We start from the raw sequence: 23,565 nt of genomic DNA, 5'->3' as shown, positions 1-23,565 counted from the left end.
CAGCGCGCATGCGCAGTGCAGCCTTGCGAGGTGCTGCTGTCCCGGGGGGCCGTCCCCGTCTGTCCTGCTGTTCCCAGGGGGGTCAAGAGTGCACCCCAGAGGAAGCACGTTTACAACCAACCGTTTCTCCTCACAGGTGGCCCGCAAGCTCCAGCCCTCCGTGGTGTGGATCGGAGACACCGAGAAAACCTTCTACAAAAAAGTGCCCCACGCGGAAAGGAAGGTGAGGGCTTCCCAGTGGATTCTCAGTGGGGCCTTTTCCCTTCTCCCAAGGGGGCCCCGTCCCAGGGACCACCTCGATCTCTCAAGAAGGTCTTGCTTCTTCAAGGGAGGAAGGAAACGAGGGGCCAGCGTCCCTCTGCCCTGAGCGCTTGTCTGTATCTGAAAGGATCCAGTGTCTGATTTTTACGAGGCATAATTTAGAAGAAAAAATGAAAGAAAGGATGGAGAAGGGGGGAGGGGAGCCTTAAACCCAAACATAGGATTCACAGTAAGGAACAATCGAGAGAACTCTGCTCGGCCATGGCAAACGGCACACACAGGAGTTATTATTAGGATTTCCTATTGTTCATCATAATAAATAGCCAAAGGCCTGAAATTTATGAACAAAGACGGTGCATAGACCCGCCAAGCGCCCCCACGTTCAGGGTGCCCCCCCCCCCGGGAGCCCTCTGTCAATTGCTTCCTTCCGCCTTTTCTCTCCTTTCAATGGCTCCCCTCCCCCGCACTTCCCCCCACGGCCTCCCCCACAAATCACCAGCAAATTTCCCACAAGTTAAAAAAAAAAATTTGAAGACACACATGATTGTTATTCCACATCAATTTGCACCAAAGCAAATAGTGGTTAACTGTGAATTTCTGATTAAATTCATAAGGATTTTAATCACTTTTGATCCTTATGTATTATACATCATTTTTAGCAGGTAGAGATGATTTGGATTAAAGAATGAAAGCTCAATCTTTTCTTCCCCAAATGAGCCTTGATTGCCCTGTCATTTTGGAAACTCTTAAGAGGACTCATTTATTATTTAATCTGGGAAGCTGGTAGGTAGCTCCCTCTGCTGGCGATGTTGCTACATTTAAAAAAAAGTCCCCACACAGTAAAGCAACTAGACTCCAATAAAAATTAGTTTTTAAAAAATAATAAAATTGTAAAAGTTCACGTAGATGTGAACTTGAAAGTTGCTACAGTAGATATCAAGAGAGATGAAAGGCAGTGTTTAGTCCAAGGTGTCACACACCTAATGTCATCGGAATTTCGGTCTCTTTAGTGGGCAAAGGACCTCCCTCTGGGCATCAGCCTGGAGAATATGAGAATTCAGGAGAAGTGTGTCCTGGGCCTTCACCTTAGTTGGCTGTATGTCCCTGAGCAAGTAAGTTAACCTCTCTGAGCCTCCACCCCCTTAGCTGGCTAAAGAGTTGCAGAGAGACCAGCCTCTGAGTTCACGAAGCCCCCCTCAAGTCCTCTTGAGGACCAGGACCCCCTCAAGCTGTCTGGTTGTCACCAGCAATTAGCTCTGCTCCCCTGTACCCCTGTGTTGAGGGACAATAAGAGGGATGAACAAGCCCATTTGAGAGCCACAGGGGGACGGGCTGGCCGGCTTTGAGGGAGTGCTGACCTCAGGGAATAAACGTGGGTTCAGCAGATGCCCCCCACCCCGGCAAGGGGGGGTCACCGTGAAGGGGCCCCAGAACCCTCCCCTGGGCCCTTTTCTTGCTCACCCCGGGCACAGGCTGTGGTCGCACAAGTGTGGTCCCTGACTAGTCTCGTTCCTGTAGAAGGTGAAGGCCTTTGGTGGCACAGTCTTTGTCATCGACAAATCGCACATTTATTCTGTCCGCCTCTGCGTTAGAAAAGTCTGTCGTCTGTCAGAGGAATTCACTGCACTGGAGACTGAGTCACAGTCTGGGGAAATCCCAGGACGCCTGATGAATACAAGCAGAAGGGACCCCGGGTCCCCAAAAGTCTGCAAGACCAGCTGGGCTGCCTGAGCCAGCCCAGGCTCAGACAGAGTTGCCGGGCGGTGGGGTGCAGGATGCAGACCCCTCTGGCCCTGCGGGGACCCCGGCTCCAGTGCCCTGGCCGGAGAAGGGCCCGGCGGGCAGACAACCAGCCCGCGAGCATCTTCTGGCCCGAGTCCTGTACCTGCCCCCTGGGCAGCGGGGTTCCTGCTGCCTCCTGCCTCCGGGGGCCAGCGCCGGCCCGCTCTCCTCTGCTTCCCTCCCCGCCCCTGGCCACTGACTTCTGTCCTTGCCCAAGTACCCCGGCCACCAGGGCTCAGGGTGGCCGTGAGCATTGGACAGTCCCGCTCTGAAGGTGACCACTGAACGTGTTCACTGCATCCACAGACGAGAGGCTCCACGTGCATCACCTGGCCACCCAAGGACCCCAGCATCCTAACTACCACTCGGCCCAGCCTCCGTCCAAAGGCTCCCCACGCCCAAGGCCCTGAGATCTAGAGAAGCATGTCCAGCTGCAGAGACCGCCCCCCTGCCACGGCCACAGCCCAGAGCACTCCCGGCGGCAGCCTAGGGAGTTCAAGGGGGTTCCAGGAACACCCCTTGGGAAAAGCTCTCACCCACAGTGACTAACTCCACCCTCGATGCCTCCACCTCTGCGTCAAGGCCCTTTCGGGGGTACAGTGTGGAGGCTGGCCCAGTCCTAAGGAGTGGCGGCTCCTGGTGCAGAGCTTCGGGGCGCAGGGACCCCGCGGGCTGCTGCAGCAGACGGCAGAGGCCCCGGGGGCACACGGCGTAGGTCTGGAAGCACTTAGCGGTCCTGGGGAGAAGGAAGGCGGCGTTCCCCTGTTCCGCATGTGCTCAGTCCTCTCTGACTCTTGGCGACCCCATGGAAGGCAGCCCGCCAGGCTCCTCGGTCCATGGGATTCTCCAGGCAAGATTACTGGAGTGGGTAGCCATTTCCTCCTCCAAGGGATCTTCCTGACCCAGGGAATCGACCGCACGTCTCTTGCATCTCCTGCACTGGCAGACAGATTCTTCAGGAAGCTCTAAGCCAGAGAGGGCGCACCGTTGGTCCCCGGCAGCTCTGGGACTCAGACGCAGGCCCCTTCTCCGCACCTGGATGCAGGTCTGGCGTCAGCACCGGCTTCCTGTTCTGCCCTCCGAGCTTCTACTACCCCTGTGTCCGCCCTCCTCAACCCCCGTGCTCCAGACCACGTCCTGAAGACTGCGCGTGGGGCCCTCCAGTCACAGAGCCAACGGTGCTGGGCTCCGGAGCCCCCTGGCACCCCAGTTATCCCCCCGATGACGTCCTCGACGCCCAGCCCCCCAGACACCGGGCGGATGCTGGGTCTGCACCCTCCCCCACCCTCCCCTCCAGGAGGACGGCCGTCCTCTCCACGGTCCTCGGCTGCCCCATCAGTCTATTGTGAGTGTATAAGACGAAGGCAGTACAGCGTGAGGCAGGACGAGACGCTGCTGCGTTTTCTGCCCCATTAGCCTTGTGGCTGCAGCGCGTGGGAGCCCTTCCTGCGTCCTAGTCAGGCCTCCACAAGGGCTGGGTTGGGCCTGGCGGCTGCCATGATTTAATGAAACTGACTGCAGAAAAGCACATGGGGACTGCCGCATGCACATCAGACACGAATTTGAAATCGCCCGCAACAACAAGGTGGGGCCGGCCTGGCAGGTCCCGCTGTAGGGGCATCGGCCGCAAAGGCTGCCAGGGTCAGCGGGGATGTTGGCCAGCATGACGCATGAGCATGTGGGTCTCGTTTATATGGACGCGGCTCTGAACAGGAACAGGGGTGGCCCGGGTGCCAGGGGACTGCTGGCTGAACGGACTCATCTTTCACTTTCATCCCCTCCTAAGGGGACTCACCTTCCACAAAGATGTCACTCTGGAGCCAGCCCAGGATCAACATTTGTTATCCAAGCAGGCTGGTTAAGTTTGTTCATCCCTGCCATTGACAGGACACAGCAATATCATCTCCTGCTTCAGAACAGGCAGGACCACACCACTGTCACCATGGCAACCAGTTTGCAGGGGATGGGCTCAGACCTTGCAAGTGCATCTCTGCCTCCCACCTCTCCCCAGAGTGGCAGTCTCCAGCCCCACCAGGGTCCTGGATCAGACCTCCTTCCAGTCTTTGGGCAGCTTCATGTTACCCCACGCGTGCCATAGTTGCCTCCAAAACCTTGCACTATTCTCCATCAAGCTTCTTAAAAGACCAATCTATTCTCAACCATCCCCACTCACTCTTCAACCCACTACTGTCCACTTGATGCTCTCCAGCTCCATGGAAACCGCTCTCACAAAGTTTTTTGAAACCCATTTTGCCAGTGAGCTCCCATTTATAAAAGTCTGTCCTTTCTTAGCCTCTATCGCTTTGCCTTCTCCTGGTCTCTCAGGCCCCACCAACACTTTCTTCTTTCTCTCCTCCATGCACTTCTAAACACTCAGTGACGCTCACTGAGATGCCATCTCAAGCCCATGGACCTTTTTTCCTTGCCCTCCTTGGGCATAGCTCATAACTTAAAGAAGTCACCACTTAGCCAACAGAGGCTGCAGTCCATCCCCAGTCTGTAGCTCTCCCCTGAGGGTCGGATGCAGACACCTGGCATCAGCCAGAATCATCCATGGGACGCCTCCACCACAATGCTGCCAACGCAGCCAGGGCCTGCCCAGCTCTCCTCCTCCATCTCCACCTTCATCACCCTGCTCCTCCCTAGTTATCCAAAGGGTTATTTTTTTAGTTTAACCATGGCTCATATGCAGATGATACTACTCTAATGGCAGAGAGTGAAGAGGAACTAAAGAGCCTTTTGATAAGGGTCCAAGAGGAGAGTGAAAAAGCTGGCTTAAAACTCAGCATTTAAAAAACTTAAGATCATGGCATCCAGTCCCATTACTTCATGGCAAATAGAAGAGGAAAAAGTGGAAACAGTGACAGATTTTATCTTCTTGGTCTCCAAAATCACTGCGGACAGTGACTGCAGCCATGAAATTAAAAAGACACTTGCTCCTTGGAAGGAAAGCCATGACAAACCTAGATAGCATGTTAAAAAGCAGAGACTTCATTTCACCAATCAAGGTCTGTGTAGTCAAAGCTATGATTTTTCTAGTAGTCATGTACAGATGTGAGAGTTGGACCATAAAGAAGCCTGAGCACTAAAGAATTGATGCTTTCAAATTGGGATACTAGAGAAGACTTTTGAGAGTCCTTTGGACAGCAAGGAGATCAAACAAGTCAATCCTAAAGGAAATCTACCCTGAATATTCATTGGAAGGACTGATGCTGAATCTCCAATACTTTGGCCACCTGATGTGAAGAGCTAACTCATTGGAAAAGACCCTGATGCTGGGAAAGATTGAAGGCGGGAAGAGAAAGGGATGACAAAGGATGAGATGGTTGGATGGCATCACCGACTCAATGGACATGAGCTTGAGCAAGCTCAGGGAGATGCCAAAGCATATCTCAGTCTTCAGCACACACAGGGCAGCCCAGTGTGTGCAGTCCATAGGCTCTCCAAGAGTCAGACACGACCTAGGGACCGAACAACAACAATTGCCTGTTATTATGGAGTTCTTTCCTTGAGCTTTTCATTTTTGCACACAGCCTGGCCCCCGTGGGAAGTTCGGTAGCACAGTCAAGGCCCAACAGACGTCTCTCCCGTCCCAGGCAGCCCAGAGGCATGGATCTGAGCAACGGCAGATTTCTGCAAAGGCCTAGGCTCAGGGTTGGGGTGCTGCCCCTTCGAGAGGAGGTTTCCGTCCTGATGCCCATTTCCGGGGTTTTAGGAAGCCTCATTCCCGGTCACCCCTCTCCTGTGCTCTGCCCTCTTTTAAGCTCCACTGTTGTCCCCAGCCCCCCCCCCCCCCATGCTTCCTGGATGGAGTCCTGCAAAGCCATTGTTCCCTCCTGATGGAGCCTTGTAGGCTCTGGACTCCTGTGAGTGCAGGAGGAAATGGTCGGAAGCTGCCCGGTGGTCTGGCTTCAGGCCCAGACTGTGGGATTTATTTTGCCGTAAAAATCCCATCTTGTTCTCTCTGTGAGTCACATTACAGAAAGTCTCTTCTCAACTGAACCTAACAACACAGAAAAAGGATTATACAGCATGACCGAGTGGGATTTAGCCCAGGCTTAACATCCAAAAATCAATTAATGTAATACACTATATCATTAAAATAAAGGACAGGAACCACACCGTCATCTCAACAGATGCAGGAAAAAAGCACTTGACAAAAGCCAACACCCCTTCATGATTTAAAAAAAAGAAATAAAGAGAAGGAAACTTCCTCAGCCTGATAAAGAGCAACTACAAAAAATCCAGAGCTAACATCATCCTTAACGGTAAAAGACCGGATGTTTTTCCCTTAAGATCGCCTCTTTTCAGTTCAGTTCAGTCGCTCAGTCATGTCCGACTCTCTGTGATTCCATGGACTGCAGCACGCCCGGCTTTTATCCAGCATTATATTGGAGGTTCTCACCAGGGCAATCGGGCTTCCCCAATGGCTCAGCAGTAAAAAAAAAATCTGCCTGCAGTGCAGAAGATGCAGGAGATGTGGGTTCAATCCCTGGGTCAGGAAGATCCCCTGGAGGAGGAAATGGCAACCCACTCCAGTAATCTTGCCTGGGAAGTCCCGTGGGCGGAGGAGCCTGGGGTCGCAAAGAGTCAGGGACAACTAAAGCAACTGAACAGGAACAGGCCCCAGGGCAGTCAGGGAAGAGAGCTAAATAAAAAGCATAGTATTGAAAAGGAAGAAATAAAACTATATTTGCAGATGACATGATCTTGTATATAGAAAACCCAAAGGAATTCACTAAAAGCAGTTTTAAAAACTAACGAAAACATTCAGTGAGATTACAGGGTAAGATACAAGACAAATATACAAAGTAACTTCCTTCTATACACTTACTGTGAAAAAATTAGTATTAAGAAAACAATTCCATTTATAATAACATTCAAAACATAGGAACAGACTTCACAAAAGAAGTGGAAGACTTCTACTCTGAAGACTACAAATCAAAGTTGCTGAAAAAATAATGAAGACCTAGATAAGTAGGAGGATACATCATGCTTGTGGATTGAAAAACTTAATACTGTTAATATAGCAAGAATCCCCAAATTGATCTACAGATTCAGCACCGTCCCTGTCAGGATTCCAGCTGGCTTATTTGCAAGAAATTGACAAGCTGATCTTGAAATCCATACGGAAATTCAAGGGACCCAGAACAGCCAAAACAGTCTTGGAAAAGAACAGAACTGGAGGACTCTTCCCGGTTTGAAAACTTACCACAAACCTGCAACAATCAGGACAGTGTGATGCTGGCCTCAGGAAAGACCTCTCAGTCAATGGAATAGAGCTGAGTCCAGAAATAAACCCTCACATTTACAGTCAATTGATTTTTTTACAGAGGTGCCCAGACAATTCAATGGAGAAAGAATAGTCTTTTCAGCCAATGCTGTTAGGACCATTGGATTGCCACCTGCAAAAGAATGAGGTTGGACCCCTACCTCACACAGGTAACCAATAATGCCTCATAGACCTAAAAGAAAGAGCTATGCCTATAAAATCCTTAGAAGAAAATAGAGACATGAATCTTCGTGACCTTGCATTAAGCAGTGTCTTGGACATCACATCAAAAGCACAAGCAACAAAAGAAAGCTTAAATGGAACCTCATCAAAGCTAAAAATTTTTGTTGTAAAAGAAATCATCAAGAAAGTAAAGAGACAACTCAGAATATTGGCAAACCATTTATCTGACAAAGAATTTGTATCTAGAACATATAAATGACCCTTGCAACTCAACATTACAAAGACAACCCCAATTTTTAAAACGGCAAAAGATCTGAATATACATTTTTCCAAACAAAGTATACAAATGGCTAATATCATTAGCCCCCAGGGAGATACAAGTCAAAATCACAACGCAATACCACTTTACACCCATGAGGATGGCTAAACGAAAGGAAAAAAATTAAGGAAAACAAACAATCACAAGTGTTGGCAAGAGTCTGAAGAAACTTAAATCTTCTGCTCTCTGCTAGGATTGTAAAGTAGTGCAAATACTTTGAAAAAGAGTCTGGCATTTCTTTAAAAGGTTAAATGTAAGAGTAACCATATGACCTAACAATTCAAAATGAAAACATTAGCACATACAAAATCCTATACACAAATGTTGATCGTGGCACAATTCAGAAGAACCAAAAAGTAGAAATAACCCAAATATCCATCAACTAATGAGTGGATAAAGTGTGGCATAACCATACAGTGGATATCATTCAGCAATTGAAATACTAAAGCATACCACAACATGGGTGAACCTCAAAAATGGCATGCTAAGTGAAAGAAACCAGACATACACACACACACACACACACACACACACACGTTTGAATGATTCTATTTGTGAAATATCCAGAATATGCAAATTCATAAAGAAAGTAGAGTAGTGATTGCCTAGGATTGGAGAAGGAATTTGGGGGAAAGTGGGCAGTGACTACTAATGGGTGAGATCTTTTGGGAGCAAATACAAAAATGTTCTAAAATTAATTGTGGTGATGGTTACACAACTCTGTGAATATACTAAAAACCACTCAGACATTTTCTTTTTTTACTATTTTAATTTAATCGGAAGCATGTGTTTTAAATAGGTGGATTATACGGCATATGAATTATATCAATAAAGCTGATCTATACCTTATCAAACCAGTCAATGCTAAGTGAAATCAACCCTGAATATTCATTAGAAGGACAGATGTTGAAGCTGAAGTTCCAATACTTTGACCACATGATGCAAAGAGCTGACTCATTGGAAAAGACCTGATGCTGGGAAAGATTGAGAGCAGGAGGAGAAGGGGGCAACAGAGGACAAGATGGTTGGCTGGCATCACAGACTCAGTGGACATGAGTTTGAGTAAACTCCGGGAGATGGTGAAGGACAGGAAAGCCTGGCGTGCTGCGGTCCATGGTGTCGCAAGGAGAAGGACACGACTGAGCGACTGAAAAACAAGATACCACAATAATGATATAAATATATTAACATATAATGTAATAGTAATAGATCTTTTAAGTCTCCTTTGCAGCTCTCAGTTGCTGTAGGCCCTACACAGGAAGGGAATTGGAGGGGTCAGCGGAGAAGAAGACCCCTGGCACATCCCCCCGAGAGACAGGGCCCCCCAGAGTAGGGTAGGGAGCAAGGTTCTGGAGTCACCACCTCCATGCTGGCAGCCGGGGTCCTGCTCATGAACTCTGAGTAGATCTCCAGACCGCCTGATGCCTCAGGCCAGCACCTCCCCATTGAGGGTGAGAACAAGTCCCTCTAATGGGGTGCCTGTGAGGATCAGGTGAGAGAGTCCACGCCAGGCCCTGAGCAGGGCCCTGGAGCCCCGCAGTTGGTGCCCCCAGTGCTGTGCATGCAGGCTGGGCATAAGTGATGAGCAAGGCAGACGGGCACGGAAGTACAGCTGCCCTGTCCTAGGGTCAAGGCAAGCCCCAACCCAGGGCACCCTGGGAGCTGACGTTCCTGCAGCTTCCCGCTGGGCTTTGCTCCTAAGGGCCCCTTGGCAGGGGTAGTGCTCCTTCTCAGCCTCTCATGGTCTTTTCCCTGTGCCCCGTGAAACCGGGCCCTTCCACAGGTCAGATGGGGGAAGGAAGGAGGCACTCAGCCCTGGGGCCCCTGCTTGGCCAACAGCCCTGCCCCTCCCCTCCCCCCACTGGCACCCACCCCGCGGGCTGCATGCCAACCCCCACCCTCCGGCCCTCTGCCCAGCAGGCTGGCCATCCCCCAACACACAGTGGCCTTGTCCCCAAGGCCCTGCAAGCCATACACAGCTCTGGCACCCCCACGCCCCCTCAGCCTCCAGTGCCCTCCTCTGTTCACTTTTGTTCCCGAGGATGGAATTTATCACACGCTCCCTCCCTTCCCTAGGCGTCCCCAGCCCCATCCTGCAGACAGGCGTGCAGGGCTATCTCTCAGCCTGAGGGTGCAGGACTCACAGGGCAAACATCAGGTGGCCTCATCTCTGTAGAGGAGCTCACAGGTGCCGGGGCATTTCCAGGAAACCCCAGCCTAGGTGAGATCTTTAACTCTGTGTCTAAGTTGCCCCTGAGCCAAAGGGGAGCGGAAGAGGCTCAGATCATGCTCGGGCATCTCCATGGAGGCTCCCCACCACCCCTCACCGCTTCCTCTCCTCTTGCTGCCCTGGTTGAAGGCCCGTGTGTTGCCATGGCAACGTGGCCAAATCTGCTTACCACCACCCCAGACCGGAAATCCTCCTCCCTCCAGTGCCTCACATCTTGCTCCTGACCCTCAGTTAGTGAGGAGGCTATACTGAAATAAAACAGCTTCAGACTACATCCAGACTGCTTCAGAGAGAAGTGGTATCACACCCCGTATCACGGGGTGTTTTCAGACCTGAGATCCGGGACCTCGGATCCTCATTGTCACGGCCATCAACAAAGGAAGTCTTGAGTTCACCTGCAAAGCAGCTCGGAGGAACGCATCAGAACCCATTGTCAACCCCAGGCAGCTTCCTTCCACTTGGAAATCCGCCCCGTTTCCCATGCTTAGGGCTAAGATGCTAGAACGTTCGGTCAGGTGCTTCCCTCCTTCCCCCTGTCCAAATCTGAACACCGGATTTGAGGAAAGGAAGGGCCAGCAATTCAGACCACGCCAACCAGGAACCACGTCCCGAGACCTGGCCCAAGGACACACTCTAGGAAGGTATGTCCAGCAGCCCTGAAATCACATTAGTAAGGGCATCCCACAGTGCATCCGAGGCTGGATTTTCTTTAGCTCTTAACTCTTTTTTCTATATGTGGGTTCATTTCTTTTCCTCTCTGTTTCTCCCAGATGGAACCTAAGCGTCTGAAAAAGCAGCTTCCCAAAATGCTGAAACTCCTGAAACCAGACGACAGGATTCTGATTGTGGGGACCACAAAGCGACCTTTTGATGCCGAACTTCAATCTTTCTGCAAAGTTTACCAAAAAATTATTTTGGTTCCCAGACCAGACTACGCTTCCAGATATGGCGAGTACCCCCTCACCCCTTCCCGTGTGCAGCCAGCGAGGCTGGGCCATCCGCGATGGCCGTGCTGCAGTGAGGGGCCGGGAGGGTAGCCTTCGTCCCCCAGGAGCATCAGAAGGGGGCGTGAGGCCCAGTGTGCCGGGGTCAGCTGGACTCTGAGCTACAAATGCGAATACCAGGTCAGAGGAGCAAAGCGTACACCTCTGTCCTATTGTTAACGTGATCGCTCTTCCCTGGACGGAAAGAAACTGGACAGGGGTTACTATTTTGAGCCTGGAAGGACACAGAAGCCTTGAGGGTGTGAATTGATCTTCCGACAGGTGGATTCGGGTCCCTCGTTTTGTCCCTGTGGTGGTGCTGTCTTTCATCCGGCAGCATTTCTTTTCACGAAGTCAATTTTTTTTCCCCCAATCTTAAAATATTAGTTCAGGAGAACATTGATTGACTTAAACGCTAAATATAAGAGCTTACTTTTTTCCATTTTTTTATTCTTGAACAGACAGATTCAAAATCCATGTTTTTGGAAACCTATTATTAACAGGGAACCATACCAACAAGGGACCCTGGGAGACAGGGCAGTGAAATGGGGAAGAACCGTGAGATCTGGGCTCTGGGCAGACCTGGGTCTGATCCCAGCATGGCCTCTGGATCACTGGTGACCTTGACAAGTGGGCTCACCTTCTGAGTCTCTCTGCTCTCTCACCTGTAACATAGGAGAACTGTGGAGTTCGCAGGGCGGTGGTGACCCTTATGTGAGATGGCTGGAATGCCCAGCACCATCCCAGCCCCCCAAGAGCACAGGTGGTGGTGGAGGAGAAGGGGGGATAAGGTGCTGGTGGTGGTTGTGGAGGAGGAGGATTTCCACGGCTGGGTGGTAGGTGGCTCGGGAGCCGGCAGTGGTGATGATGGGGTCTCCACGTACCCTGCCGTGTGACAGACCTCCCCAGGGGCTGGAAACAACAACGTGTGCCTCTGGTGGTTCTGAGGAGCCACTGGGTTCAGCAGAGGGTTCCCGCCCCCCGAGGCGTTTCATGACAAGCGACTGGAGCTTCAGTCGTCTGAAGCCTGGATAGGCCTGGACATCCGAGACGGTTCCCTCTGTGACTGGATCAGCTGGAAGCTCAGCTGGGGCTGGGGGACCAGCTCTCCATTCCCCATGGCCTTCTGCACAGCACCCGGGTCCCCGAAAGCGCATCCTGAGAGCACACGTTTCAAAAGATTCAGGCGGAAGCTGGAAGGATTCTTGTGACCCAGCCTCAGAAGTCACACAGGGTCATGTTCACCACACTCTGCTGGTCAAGAGAAAGTCCCAGGGGCAGCCCAAGGTCAAGGACAGTGGACGACAGAGCCTGTGGAGGCCAAAGGGCAGCTCCTTGAGGGGTCATCTTGGCCAGTCATGGTGGTGGCGGTGGTGGTGATAGATCTGGTTTAAAGATGGTGATGATGGTGATGGTGTCAGAAATCGTGGTGATGGTGACTGCAGTCTGAGGTTGGTGGTCATGACTGCAGCCTGGGGGTGAGGGAGATGCTGGCGGTCACGGTGGTGCTGGCAACAGAGGAGATGGAGGTAGCAGTGGTACGGCAGCAATGGTTAGCACTGATGATAGTAATAAAATCTACCAGGTCAGACTCGGTTTCTGTTAATCCTTCACAATAGCATCACCAAAACAGGATATATGGTCCTTTCTGGTTGTTCTTCAGCTCCTGGCTAATGTGATGTGCTGAAAGAACAGCCCTTTATTCCCCATACATGAAAATCTCTTATTAGCCACTCGGTTTGCAACATGCACTCATTTCTGTCTCCATAAACTGTAGTCCTGACTTCATAAATCAGTGTTATACACAAAGCCCTGGAAGACTTTGGATGCAGTTACTTCTCCATCACCTAGGGGCTTCTCTGTCTTCTGGGGCCTGCAAGCCCTCCACTGGATCCTCTGCAGCCAACCAGCATCAAAGGGAGAAAAAGATCATGTAAATGATCTCTCAGGGGATTTTAGGAACCAGACCCAGGTGGGGCCCACAGCACTTCTACCCATGTTGGCAAGAATGACTTATGTGATCTCAGGTTCGAGGGGACAGGGCTGTGTAGTTTAGCCCAAGAGATGGGTGGGCACCAGCATGCTCTGCCCACCATGAGTCACTACAGAGGACTCCTTGCTTCCAGCTTCATCGGAGCTTCCTCAGCTCGTTAGCATCTCTCTCTCTCTCTCTCTCTCTCTTTCTCTCTCTCTCTGCCTTGTATATATATTTTTTAAGCTATCTTAATGGAATAGAGTAGTGTATTATTAATTTTCAGGAGCTAGAACGTTATTCTTGACTTTGGATTCAGTAGTTTCCACTGTTTGACAAAACCAGAGGCCCTTTAAAAATGGAGCTATTGATGTCTAACGAGGACAATTGTGTTCTTTTGATGAAGCATCAGGCCTCTCTGGGGACTCAGATCACGTGACAGTGTCCAGCCTGAACCCCTTCCTGCAGCCACGAGGGAGAGGAGGAGAAAGCGTCCCTTCACCTGTGAGCAGATGATGAACCCTCCGCGGCAGCTGTCTTGGGCTCGGGGCTCTGTCCGCTCAGCCACATGCATCTCACATATCTCTTTGCTGGTGGGTGATTTGTGGAGGCCGCCATTCTTGCCAACGTCATAAACGCCGCCTGCTTCCTCCAGTGACCTTGAAGTTACCATAGCCACACTGACTGGGACATCTATCTTAAAGAAAGACTATTCCTGTCTTTGCATTGATCAAAAATGGTCTCTCACAGCCCGTAAAGCCTGGCCTGCAAATTCATAACTTGGGCCCTTGCTTGTCCATCTGTTTGCAGGCAGCAGAGTGCTGAAGGTGTGTGCAACAATCACCATCCAACTTCTCAAATTCCTCCAGGTGGGGAGGGGACAGGTGACGGGGCTGAGAAGCTAAGGGTAGATCAGCCAGAGGAAACATGGTCCTTAAGGTTTACCAAATATAATTCAATATCTACCTCCTTTCCCCAAATCAAGCTGTTTCCTTCAAAATGTCTCTGCAAAGAAAACCCACCCCCTGGTTGATGAATGCCGTGTCTAGTCCCCAGAAATCCCTCTGGGCTTCCGTCTCTCCACGTTCCTAATGCTCTACCTCCTGCCTCTCTTCCCTGGGGTCTGTTCCACTAATAACCCAATTCATCACAGGCTCCCCACCCTGGACCCAGTGTCTGCTCGGAGGAGTCCAGCTCGTGTCTTTCGATTTTTCTGGAATTCTAGACTGCAGAGGCCAGAAGCTCATCCAAATCGTATTATTCACCCCTGTGTGCTTGTGTAAGACCCCAAATGAAACTGAACTTTAAGAGGTGGTGTCCTCTCAGCAGTCAGGGTGGAATCAGTTTGGAATGGCAAAAGCAGAGCTGTCGCTCAGCCGTGTCCAGCTCCTTTCGGCCCCAGGGACTGCAGCACGCCAGGCCTCCCTGTCCATCACCAACTCCTGGAGCTTGCTCACACTCATGTCCGTTGAGTCAGTGATGCCATCCAACCATCTCATCCTCTGTCATCCCCTTCTCCTCCTGCCCTCGATCTTTCCCAGCATCAGTGTCTTTTCCAATGAGTCAGTTCTTCGCAGGGGACCCAAAGACCAGATTCCTTTCAGTCTACAGAAGGGGAAGGGGATGTAGATCAGTCTGAAGAACTGAGAAGCCCTCTGCATACACAAGAAGAAACTGAAATACAGCACCAGGTGCAGAGAGCCCCTTGTCTGCCCTCCGCCCTTGAGACTGAAGCTGTCCTGGGTCCCAGTCTGGGGTGTTTTCTGGCTCCTCAGCTTTAGGGGTTTTCACTTGTGCCATAAGGCGTGTTCCCTTCTCAGCTTCCAAGTCACCACTCAGACCTGTTTGCACAGTTTTTAGATGTAATGAATGTGGACAAGAGACAGACTAGATCCCAAGGGGCGGTGTGGTCTGGTGGTGGTTGTTGCTGTGTATTTTTACCACAGGTTATGTGTTCTGATCTGTGACAGTTGTATTTAGATAAGAGTAATCATTAGCTGCTCCAGGGTCTTTACACAAATATGCTTAGCAATACTCTGTAGTTTATTTCGTGTTAGCTTTGATATCAGTCATTGCTGTTTTAGTGAGTGTTAGCAAACTTTGGTACAAAATGCAGTGTTGCTGCTCTTCAGGTGCTCAGTCGTGTCAGACTCTGCAACCCTGTGGACTGTAGCCTGACAGGCTCCTCTGTCCATGGGATTCTCCAGGCAGGAGTTCTGGAGTGGATTGCCATCTCCTTCTCCAGATGGTCTTCCCCACCCAGGGATCGAACCCATGTCTCCTGCATTGGCAGGTGGGTTCTTTACCACTGAGCCCCCTGGGAAGCCCCGCAAAATGGAATGACTAATAGTAGTTACAGAAATAGCAGTAATAAAGCTATAGAAAACAAAATGCCCACGGTGTATCAGAACGGTTTCTTCCAATTGCTTTCTGTACTTTCTTGTCCTTATTTCTCGCAGGAGCCTAAGGATTAAATCTTTCTACTCCTATTTACAGCTAACCTTAAGATGACTTCAGGTTTAAATAAACCCCCCAAGGAAGTGGCAGCGTAGATGCAGGGGGTAGATGTTGCTTTAGGTCAGATTGGGGGCCCCTATAGCCCTCGCAGGCCTCACTGTGGCCCTCAAGCCTCAAAGACTAACCTCCCACAGCTAGAAGACACCACAGGCCCCGTGGTAACATACCCCCTTCCCAGCAACTCAGCTCACCTTGGAGCCAAGGATCCCCCACCAAGGAGGACAGAGAAATAACTTGGGGCCCCAAAACCAGACTCTCTTGTGTGGGTCATAGTTATGTCCCAAGTCATTCTATTCCTTGACAGTCATTGGACCGTTTCATTTCACCCGGTATTTTGGGGTCAATGTGTTTGGATTATGTAGTCATTCCACACGCCTGACAGTGCTCAGATCATGCAGGAATCTTCATTTATAAAAGACTGACTGTGACCTTCCTCAAGGACGGTCGAAACTCTTTAGAGACATTTAGCCCAACCTTCGCCGTGCCAGGGCTGGCTCTGAGATGGACAGCCTTGTCCCTGCCCAGTCCCTTCCTCACTGTCTGAACACATCACAGTTCAGTTCAGTTCAGTTCAGTCACGCAGTCGTGTCCAACTCTTTGTGACCCCATGGACTGCAGCACGCCAGGCTTCCCTGTCCATCACCAACTCCCAGAGCTTGCTCAAACCCATGTCCGTTGAGTCGGTGATGCCATTCAGCCATCTCATTCTCTGTCGTCCCCTTCTCCCTGCCGCCTTCAATCTTTCCCAGCATCAGGTTCTTTTCCAAGGAGTCAGTTCTTCACATCAGGTGGACAAAGTATTGGAGTTTCAGTGTCAGCATCAGTCCTTTCAATGAACACCCAGGACTGATCTCCTTTAGGATGGACTGGTTGGATCTCCTTGTGGTCCAAGGGACTCTCAAGAGTCTTCTCCAACACCACAGTCCAAAAGCACCAATTCTTGAGCACTCAGCTTTCTTTATAGCCCAACACTCACATCCATACATGACTACCGGAAAAACACATCACAGCAGGTCTCAATTTATTTCCATAGAACCTCTCTTACAGAATGGACACGGTATTTGAAGTGTTATGTCTCAAATGTTGTGTGGGAGACCATCCTGTCTCTAAGGTTAAGAAGTACCAGGGATTATTTCTTCATTTGTCTTCACAGCATCCCCATGTCATAAGTAAAATCTCCCCGTTACCCAAGGTCCCACCGACCCAGCAGCCACAGGGCACCATCCAGTAGATCTGTTCATCTGTGCATGTTTGCCGTTGTTGGGGGCAGAGAGTATACGTCTGTTCACAGGACATGTTCTGCAGTGTCGTACGCCTAACAAAACCAAGCCCTGCAAGGCTGATGGAAATCGGACTGTGTTACAATTCCACATGTATAAATCACATACGGAATGACCTTTGTAACTCAAACAAGTCAAGCTCCTACTTAACCGAACGCTGTAAATTTCCAGTTTTGGAAGAAATTTTGAACATCTTCGAAGGCTCCACCCTAAATCTCTACTGACCTTTTTTAAAGATTTATAATTGGAGTGTAATTGCTTTACAAGGTTGTGTTACTTTCTGCTGTACGGAGTGACTGCTAAATGTTTACATATATCCCCTCCCTCGTGGACCTCCCTCCCCGCCCCCACCCCACCCCCCTACGTCATCACAGAGTCCCGAGCAGAGTTCACGGTGTTGTACAACTGCTTCCTGCTTGGGATCTGTTGTATTAATACACATGATGGTATATCATGTGTATTAGTCACTGGAAGGAGGTGTATATAGTCACTGGAAGGAGAGGTATACTGTCCCTTTTTAAATTTTTTCTTGTCAATTCACAAGGGACTCAGGGATCTGTAGAACTCAGGGCCATTGATGTGCATGCCTTGTGGGTGAAAAAGCCCTCAAGGCAAAGTGTTTGGTTTTTTGGCCCCAGGCTCATACGAATTGGAGCAGACCCCCTGTGCTCTCCTTTCTCGGTGAGAGGCAGGTTTGTCCCGGGGACTGGGTTAACCCTGTTTTCTCTCTGCTGACTCTCATTCTCTGTCTTTGCCATCATCTTGGACACAACAGTTCTGTGGAAGGAGATCATTCAGCGACACGGCGGTGTCATCACAGACACTCTGAGTGTCAGTTGCCTGGCGAAAATCACTGACGGCTTCACACAGGGACACATTGTCCGAGTGGTGAAGGAGGTGCTCACGGAGCGGAGAATCCGCCAGCAGCCCAACAAGCCACTCACCGCCCTCGAGTTCATCGCCTCTCTCACCAGCATGAATCCCGTCTACCAGGAGGAAGAAGACAGCTTTAAGGTAAATGCAGCACCTATCTCATCAACAAAGGCTTGTCACACGCAACACCTCCTCCCTCCTCCATTCATGCATTTGGACTCTGCCATACCCAGTGAAATTTGGAAATGTGAAATTTGGGGTCCACAGTATCTTCTGGCCTTAGCAATAAAGTATGTGTCTTCTAAATCTTAGGAAAATTGTGATCCGTTACCTTATAAGTGAAAATGAAAGTTGCTCAGTCGTGTCCGACTCTTTGTGACCCCTTGGACTATACAGTCCATGGAATTCTCCAGGCCAGAATACTGGAGTGGGTAGCCTTTTCCTGCTCCAGGGGATCTTCCCAACCCAGGGACTGAACTCAGGTCTTCCGCATTGCAGGCAGATTCTTTACCAGCTGAGCCACAAGGGAACCTTATAAGAGAACAGTCAAATTGCAGGATTGAGTAGCAGCTTCAAAACTATTGGATTTGCACACACACACACACACACACCCTGTTCTCATTGGTTTTTACTTTCACAATTCACATAATGGAACAGGTTTTGCCTGGAGAAAACCATTCCCTGAACAGTGTACTTCTGGCCAATGCTGATTTGTCTCATATGTGCCCAGGTTCACTTGTGATAGGAAATTACGAGAAAATCCAGCTGAATTTAGTTTTCTAATTTTTGAACACATTCTGAGATGTTCACAGAATTGTTTTCTTCCAGATCCCTCTGCTATAGGAGGAAAAGAACTAGCCAAGAATGATGTGCCTTCTCCAAGCACTGTCAGAATTAGCACCCTCACCCCCCAAGGCCCAGGCCAGCAGGCAGCCCTCCAAAGCCTTTACATAACATTGAGTACTGTTGTGGTCTCTTTCTGGACCTGAAGGTAGTTTTCTTGGCCAACTAGGAATAGAAAGAAGGAAAACTGTATCCATGAAATTATATCTACCACCATCTTGGCCATTCAGTCACCAGAAAGAGAGTTGGAATTTTCATTCAAGCCTCTCATCTCTCATAGCCTGCCTGGGATTAGGAAAATTCCCTCTACAATGTGTCACCTTTCCACCAACTCTAGGAACTGTTCCCCTTCTGCTTTGCCAGTGATGGGTTAATGAAGATGGAAAATATTCACCACACTGATTTCAAAAATAACAGTCTACACAAGAGTTGACAGACTTTTTCCTTAAAGGGCCAGATAGTAAACGTTTTAGGCTTCAAAAACTACACGGTCTCTGTCACAACTATTTAACTCCTCATCCTGCCTCAAAAATGTCCAGGCACAGTAAATAAATGAATGGGTGTGGCCGGGTGCCAATGAAACTTTATTTGCAAAAACAGACAACCAACCAGCTTTGGCCCATCAGCCATAGTTTCCTGATCCTTGCTCTGGAAAAGTCAGAATAAATATTTCCAACTCCAAGTTGAAGTTTTTGCTAAGCATCTGAATTATACTCATTAACTATTTAAACCTTGTTAGTGTTGATTGCAAATATTAATTCTCTTCAAGTGATATATTCTTGTTAGAAATTCCCAGCTTATTTCTCCTTTGTAAAATGATAATGTTCCTCCCTATTGTGAGGAACTAGGTTTAGGTGTTTTCTCTTAGTTGGGTTTTTTACTGTCTGAAATAATCTCTAGAAGCTTTCTACCTGTTACAGGTACTTGAGATCCAGTGACTAGAATCCATCATATTAATCAAAAGAAGGAAATGCTGCCATTTTATAACCTGGGGTGAGAATGCATATGTTTCTTGCATATGCTTCTCATACTCGTTCTTGTTGGTGGTTTTTTTAACTCCAAACTTTTGTATTTTGTATTGGGGTATAGCCGATTGACAATGTTGTGATAGTTTCAGGCGAACAGTGAAGAAACCAGCCATGCAAATACATGGATCTTTTCTCCCCCAAGCTCCCTTCCCATCCAGGCTGCCACATAACACTGAGCATAGTTCCATCACGTTCGTTTTTCAAAGGAACTAAATCATTTTACCACCATCATCACTAACCCACCCCCCCATCCATTTCCACTTCCTGTCTTTTCTCCAGGATTCGCACAACACCTGGCCCCACCTAGATGTTCAGTTAATTTGTTTAGCGGCACATGGATTGAGCAGATGGCTAGAAGGAATGACACTGTCGCTCTACTGAATAATGAGATTCCGTGGCTGTAGATGCTGGTAACCAGGTCCATCACTGTTACCTTGAGAAGTTTCACCAAACTCTGCTGCTGACAGTTTGTCAGACTGAGGTCTTTCTTGTAGGTTCTCCAGACACATGTACCTGCTCCACGGACGTGATGGAGAACATACTGAATGATAAGAATGTGATAGTCATAAGAGTGTTAGTTAACACTGTTGTGACTATTAGTCAGGCACCCTATGAATTCAGACCTCACCATTGCTCTATTTTGCAGATGAAGAAACTGGGTTATAGTCAGTTTCAAAGAGGTCTACACCCAAGTCCCTGGAACCTGGGCATTTGTCAGATTACATGGCAAAGGGGAATTCAGGTTTCAGACGGAGTAAGGTTGCTAATCAGCTGACCTGAAGACAGATCATCCTGAATTGTCCTCATGAGTCCAGTGTGATCATAAAAATTAGAAGAGGGCATCAGAAGAGAAACAGAAAGAAGGCCACATGAGGAGTCACTGGACCTCCAGGTAGCCCAACACTGCTGCCCAAAGGTGGAGATGAGGCCACCAGCCAGGAGAGCAGGTGGCCTCTGGAAGCTACAAGAGACAAGGGGACGGATTCTCCCCTGGAGTTCCAGAAAGGAATACAGCCTGCAGACACCTTGATTTTAGCCCCATGAGACCCATTTTGGACTTCTGACCTACAAAACTGTAAGATATTAAGTGCTTTGTTTTAAGCCACTGTGTAGTAATGTGCTACAGCAGCCAAAATACAACAGAACCAGGAAAAAAAAAAAACCACAAGAGGCAAAATGGCTTGTTCCAGGTGACACAGCTTAAAAGGAGCAGAGTTGCAGTTGAAACCTTACTCCGAAGCCAGTGCTGTTGAACACAGTCCATCCCGTGTCTCAGTAAATCAGGAATCTGTCACCTTAAGTGCTTGGCTGCCTCACCTTGCATTGAAAGGTAAGCCAAAGCTAAAAGAAGAATGACAAAATCTCCAAGTGCCAGAAACAAAGATAAATCCCAAACACAGGGACAGCCAGATGTCTGGCATGCAGCATAGAGAGAAATAGGAATAGAAATCAAAATGGGTTAGGAGTCGTGGAAGATACAATGACAAATCTGATGTCTCTATGACTAGACCTTTGACATCCCAGTATCACCAAGGAGCATCTTATAAGACTTCTAAACATCCTATAAGACTTGGTTCTGAATGTGGGTTTAGGGAACCACATGGAAGCAACTTCAGTACTGCTCAGGAGCAGAGACATAATGAGAGAAATAGAGAGAGGCCAAGACAAATCTGAAAATCAGAATTCCACAACATTTCAGAAAATCTAGTGCTGAGTACAATCTTCAAACAAATATGATCAAAAGACAATAGTTTAAACAAAAATCTAATTACGTTAGATTTTTAATCCATTATGTTAGATTAGATTAATATATTAGATTAATATAATGAAACTGCAGCTTCCATTAGAGAAACATACAAAGTTTTGAAACAGACAGGCAGAAATGGAGTAAAAACAGATAATTATTAAAAAAAAAAAAAAAAAACACAGGAAACTTAGAAATGAAAAATATAGTCACTAACATAAAAAGTCAAAAAACAAGAGAGATGTGAACTCTAGACTAGAGATGGTCAAAGAACAGATTAGTGGAATGGAGGATGGTTCTAGGGATCTCCCTCAGAAGGCAGCACAGAAAAATAAACAGATAAAACCTATAAATGACAAGTGAGAGCCTTTGAAAACATTGGCACCCAACTAATAGTTTTGGAAGAAGAGAGGAAATACCAGAGGAATGATTATTTGAAGAAATACTTGCTAAGAGCTTTCTTAAGTTAAAGACATGCATTCTTAGACTAAAAACAAATTCCACATGCCCAGCCGAATAAGTAAAACAGATCTACATCTACATGCATTATTGTCCAACTGAGAACAAGATGACAGGCCAGTCTTATGATACCAGATTACCTGCAGAGAAGCAATGGGGGAATCAGATGTCTCCTTGGCAATGATTAATGCCAGAAGAAAGTGAAAGCCTATCTTCAAAGTGCTGAGGAAAAATAACCGGCTGCCTAAAATCTATATCCAGCAAAACTAGCATCCAGGGGATTCCCAGGAAGCCTAGTGGTAAAGAATTTTCCTGGCAATGCAGGAGACGCAAGAGACACAGATTCAATCCCTGGGTCGGGAAGATCTGCTAGAGGAGGAAATGGCAACCCACTCCAGTATTCTTGTCTGGAGAATCCCGTGGACAGAGAAGCCTGATGGGCTACAGTCCGTGAGGTCACAAAGAGACATGACTGAGCTCACAGCACACATACATACATACAAACTAGCATCAAGAGATGGGAGAAAATACAGACATTTTAAGAGAAAAACAAAGACTGAGATGGTGTCCTACTCACACCCCTTCAGAGCACGGCTTGGAAATATCAGATAAAATTGAAAAGGCTCATGACCTACCTACAACCCCAGGAATTCTTTTTCTGGGTATATGCCCCAGAGAAGCTTTCTAATATAAGCTTTCTCATATATATTAAACTTGTGAATTTCAACAGTGTTCATAATGACAAACAATTGAAAATCACCTATAAGTCCATCAATAGGAGAATTGATAAATAATGTTTATTATAGTCATTTAAGGGCTTCCCGATGGCTCACTGGATAAAGAATCCACCTGCAGTGCAGGAGACACAGGTTCAATCCCTGGTTCCTAAAGATCCCCTGGAGGAGGAAATGGCTTTCTCCTTGGAAGAAAAGCTATATTAGCCTAGACAGCATATTAAAAAACAGAGACATTACTTTGCTGACAAAGGTCCGTCTAGTCAAAGCTATGGTTTTTCCAGCAGTCATGTACGGATTTGAGAGTTGTACCATAAAGAAAGCTGAAGAACTGATGCTTTTGAACTGTGGTGTTGGAGAAGACTCTTGAGAGTCCCTTGCACCACAAGGAGATCCAACCAGTCCATCCTAAAGGAGATCAGTCCTGGGTGTTCATTGGAAGGACTGATGCTGAAGCTGAAACTCCAATACTTTGGCCACCTGATGGGAAGAACTGACTCCTTGGAAAGGACCCTGATGCTGGGAACGATTGAAGGCAGGAGGAGAAGGGGACGACAGAGGATGAGATGGTTGGATGGCATCACTGACTCGATGGACATAAGTTTGAGCAAGCTCTAGGAGTTGGTGATGGACATGGACTTCTGGCGTGCTGCAGTCCATGGGGTCACAAAGAGTGGGACACAGCTGAGCAACTAAGCATAAGCACAAACAATAGTCATTTAGTGAAATATGACTATAGAATTTGTAAGCCAAAGTGTTTCTCAGATTTCAAACAAAAGTGAAGGTTGAGAAAAATGTCATTACAGAGCCAGTTGTGATTATTGAGTGCTTTTTTGATATTTTGGCTCCAGTGTTTCTGTCATGTTTTCAACAGTCTCCCTCAGAGTGTTTGAAGCCCTCCCAAGGTTCATAGTTGAGTCATCAGTCCAGCTGATGATCTTGTCTGAACCACAGGGAGCTACTCACATTACCAAGAAAACCTTGGTAACTTGGGATTAGAGCAAGACTCCCAGGAAGTCAAGTGACTTAGCGGGAAGGGCTCTTGGTTTGACCTGGCGAGTGGTCTCTCTGTTAACTCTTTAAGG

The 23,565-nt window shown here is 48.3% G+C and overlaps 1 protein-coding gene across 1 annotated transcript in view; it reads left to right on the top strand.

The window, feature by feature from the left end:
- IQCA1 (IQ motif containing with AAA domain 1) overlaps positions 1–23,565 on the top strand; it is a 178,072-nt gene that overhangs the window by 154,208 nt on the left and 299 nt on the right. The window contains exons 16-18 of the mRNA XM_061120125.1: positions 137–223; positions 10,818–10,995; positions 17,575–17,813. Coding sequence (XP_060976108.1) covers positions 137–223; positions 10,818–10,995; positions 17,575–17,813 — 504 coding nt within the window. The remainder of the gene's footprint in view (positions 1–136; positions 224–10,817; positions 10,996–17,574; positions 17,814–23,565) is intronic.

This window comes from Dama dama, chromosome 20 (genome assembly GCF_033118175.1).
Source record: "Dama dama isolate Ldn47 chromosome 20, ASM3311817v1, whole genome shotgun sequence".
In the NCBI taxonomy this organism is placed as follows: domain Eukaryota; kingdom Metazoa; phylum Chordata; class Mammalia; order Artiodactyla; family Cervidae; genus Dama; species Dama dama.
The sequence above is the reverse complement of the archived record's forward strand: the minus strand, read 5'-3'. Positions and strand labels throughout refer to the sequence as shown.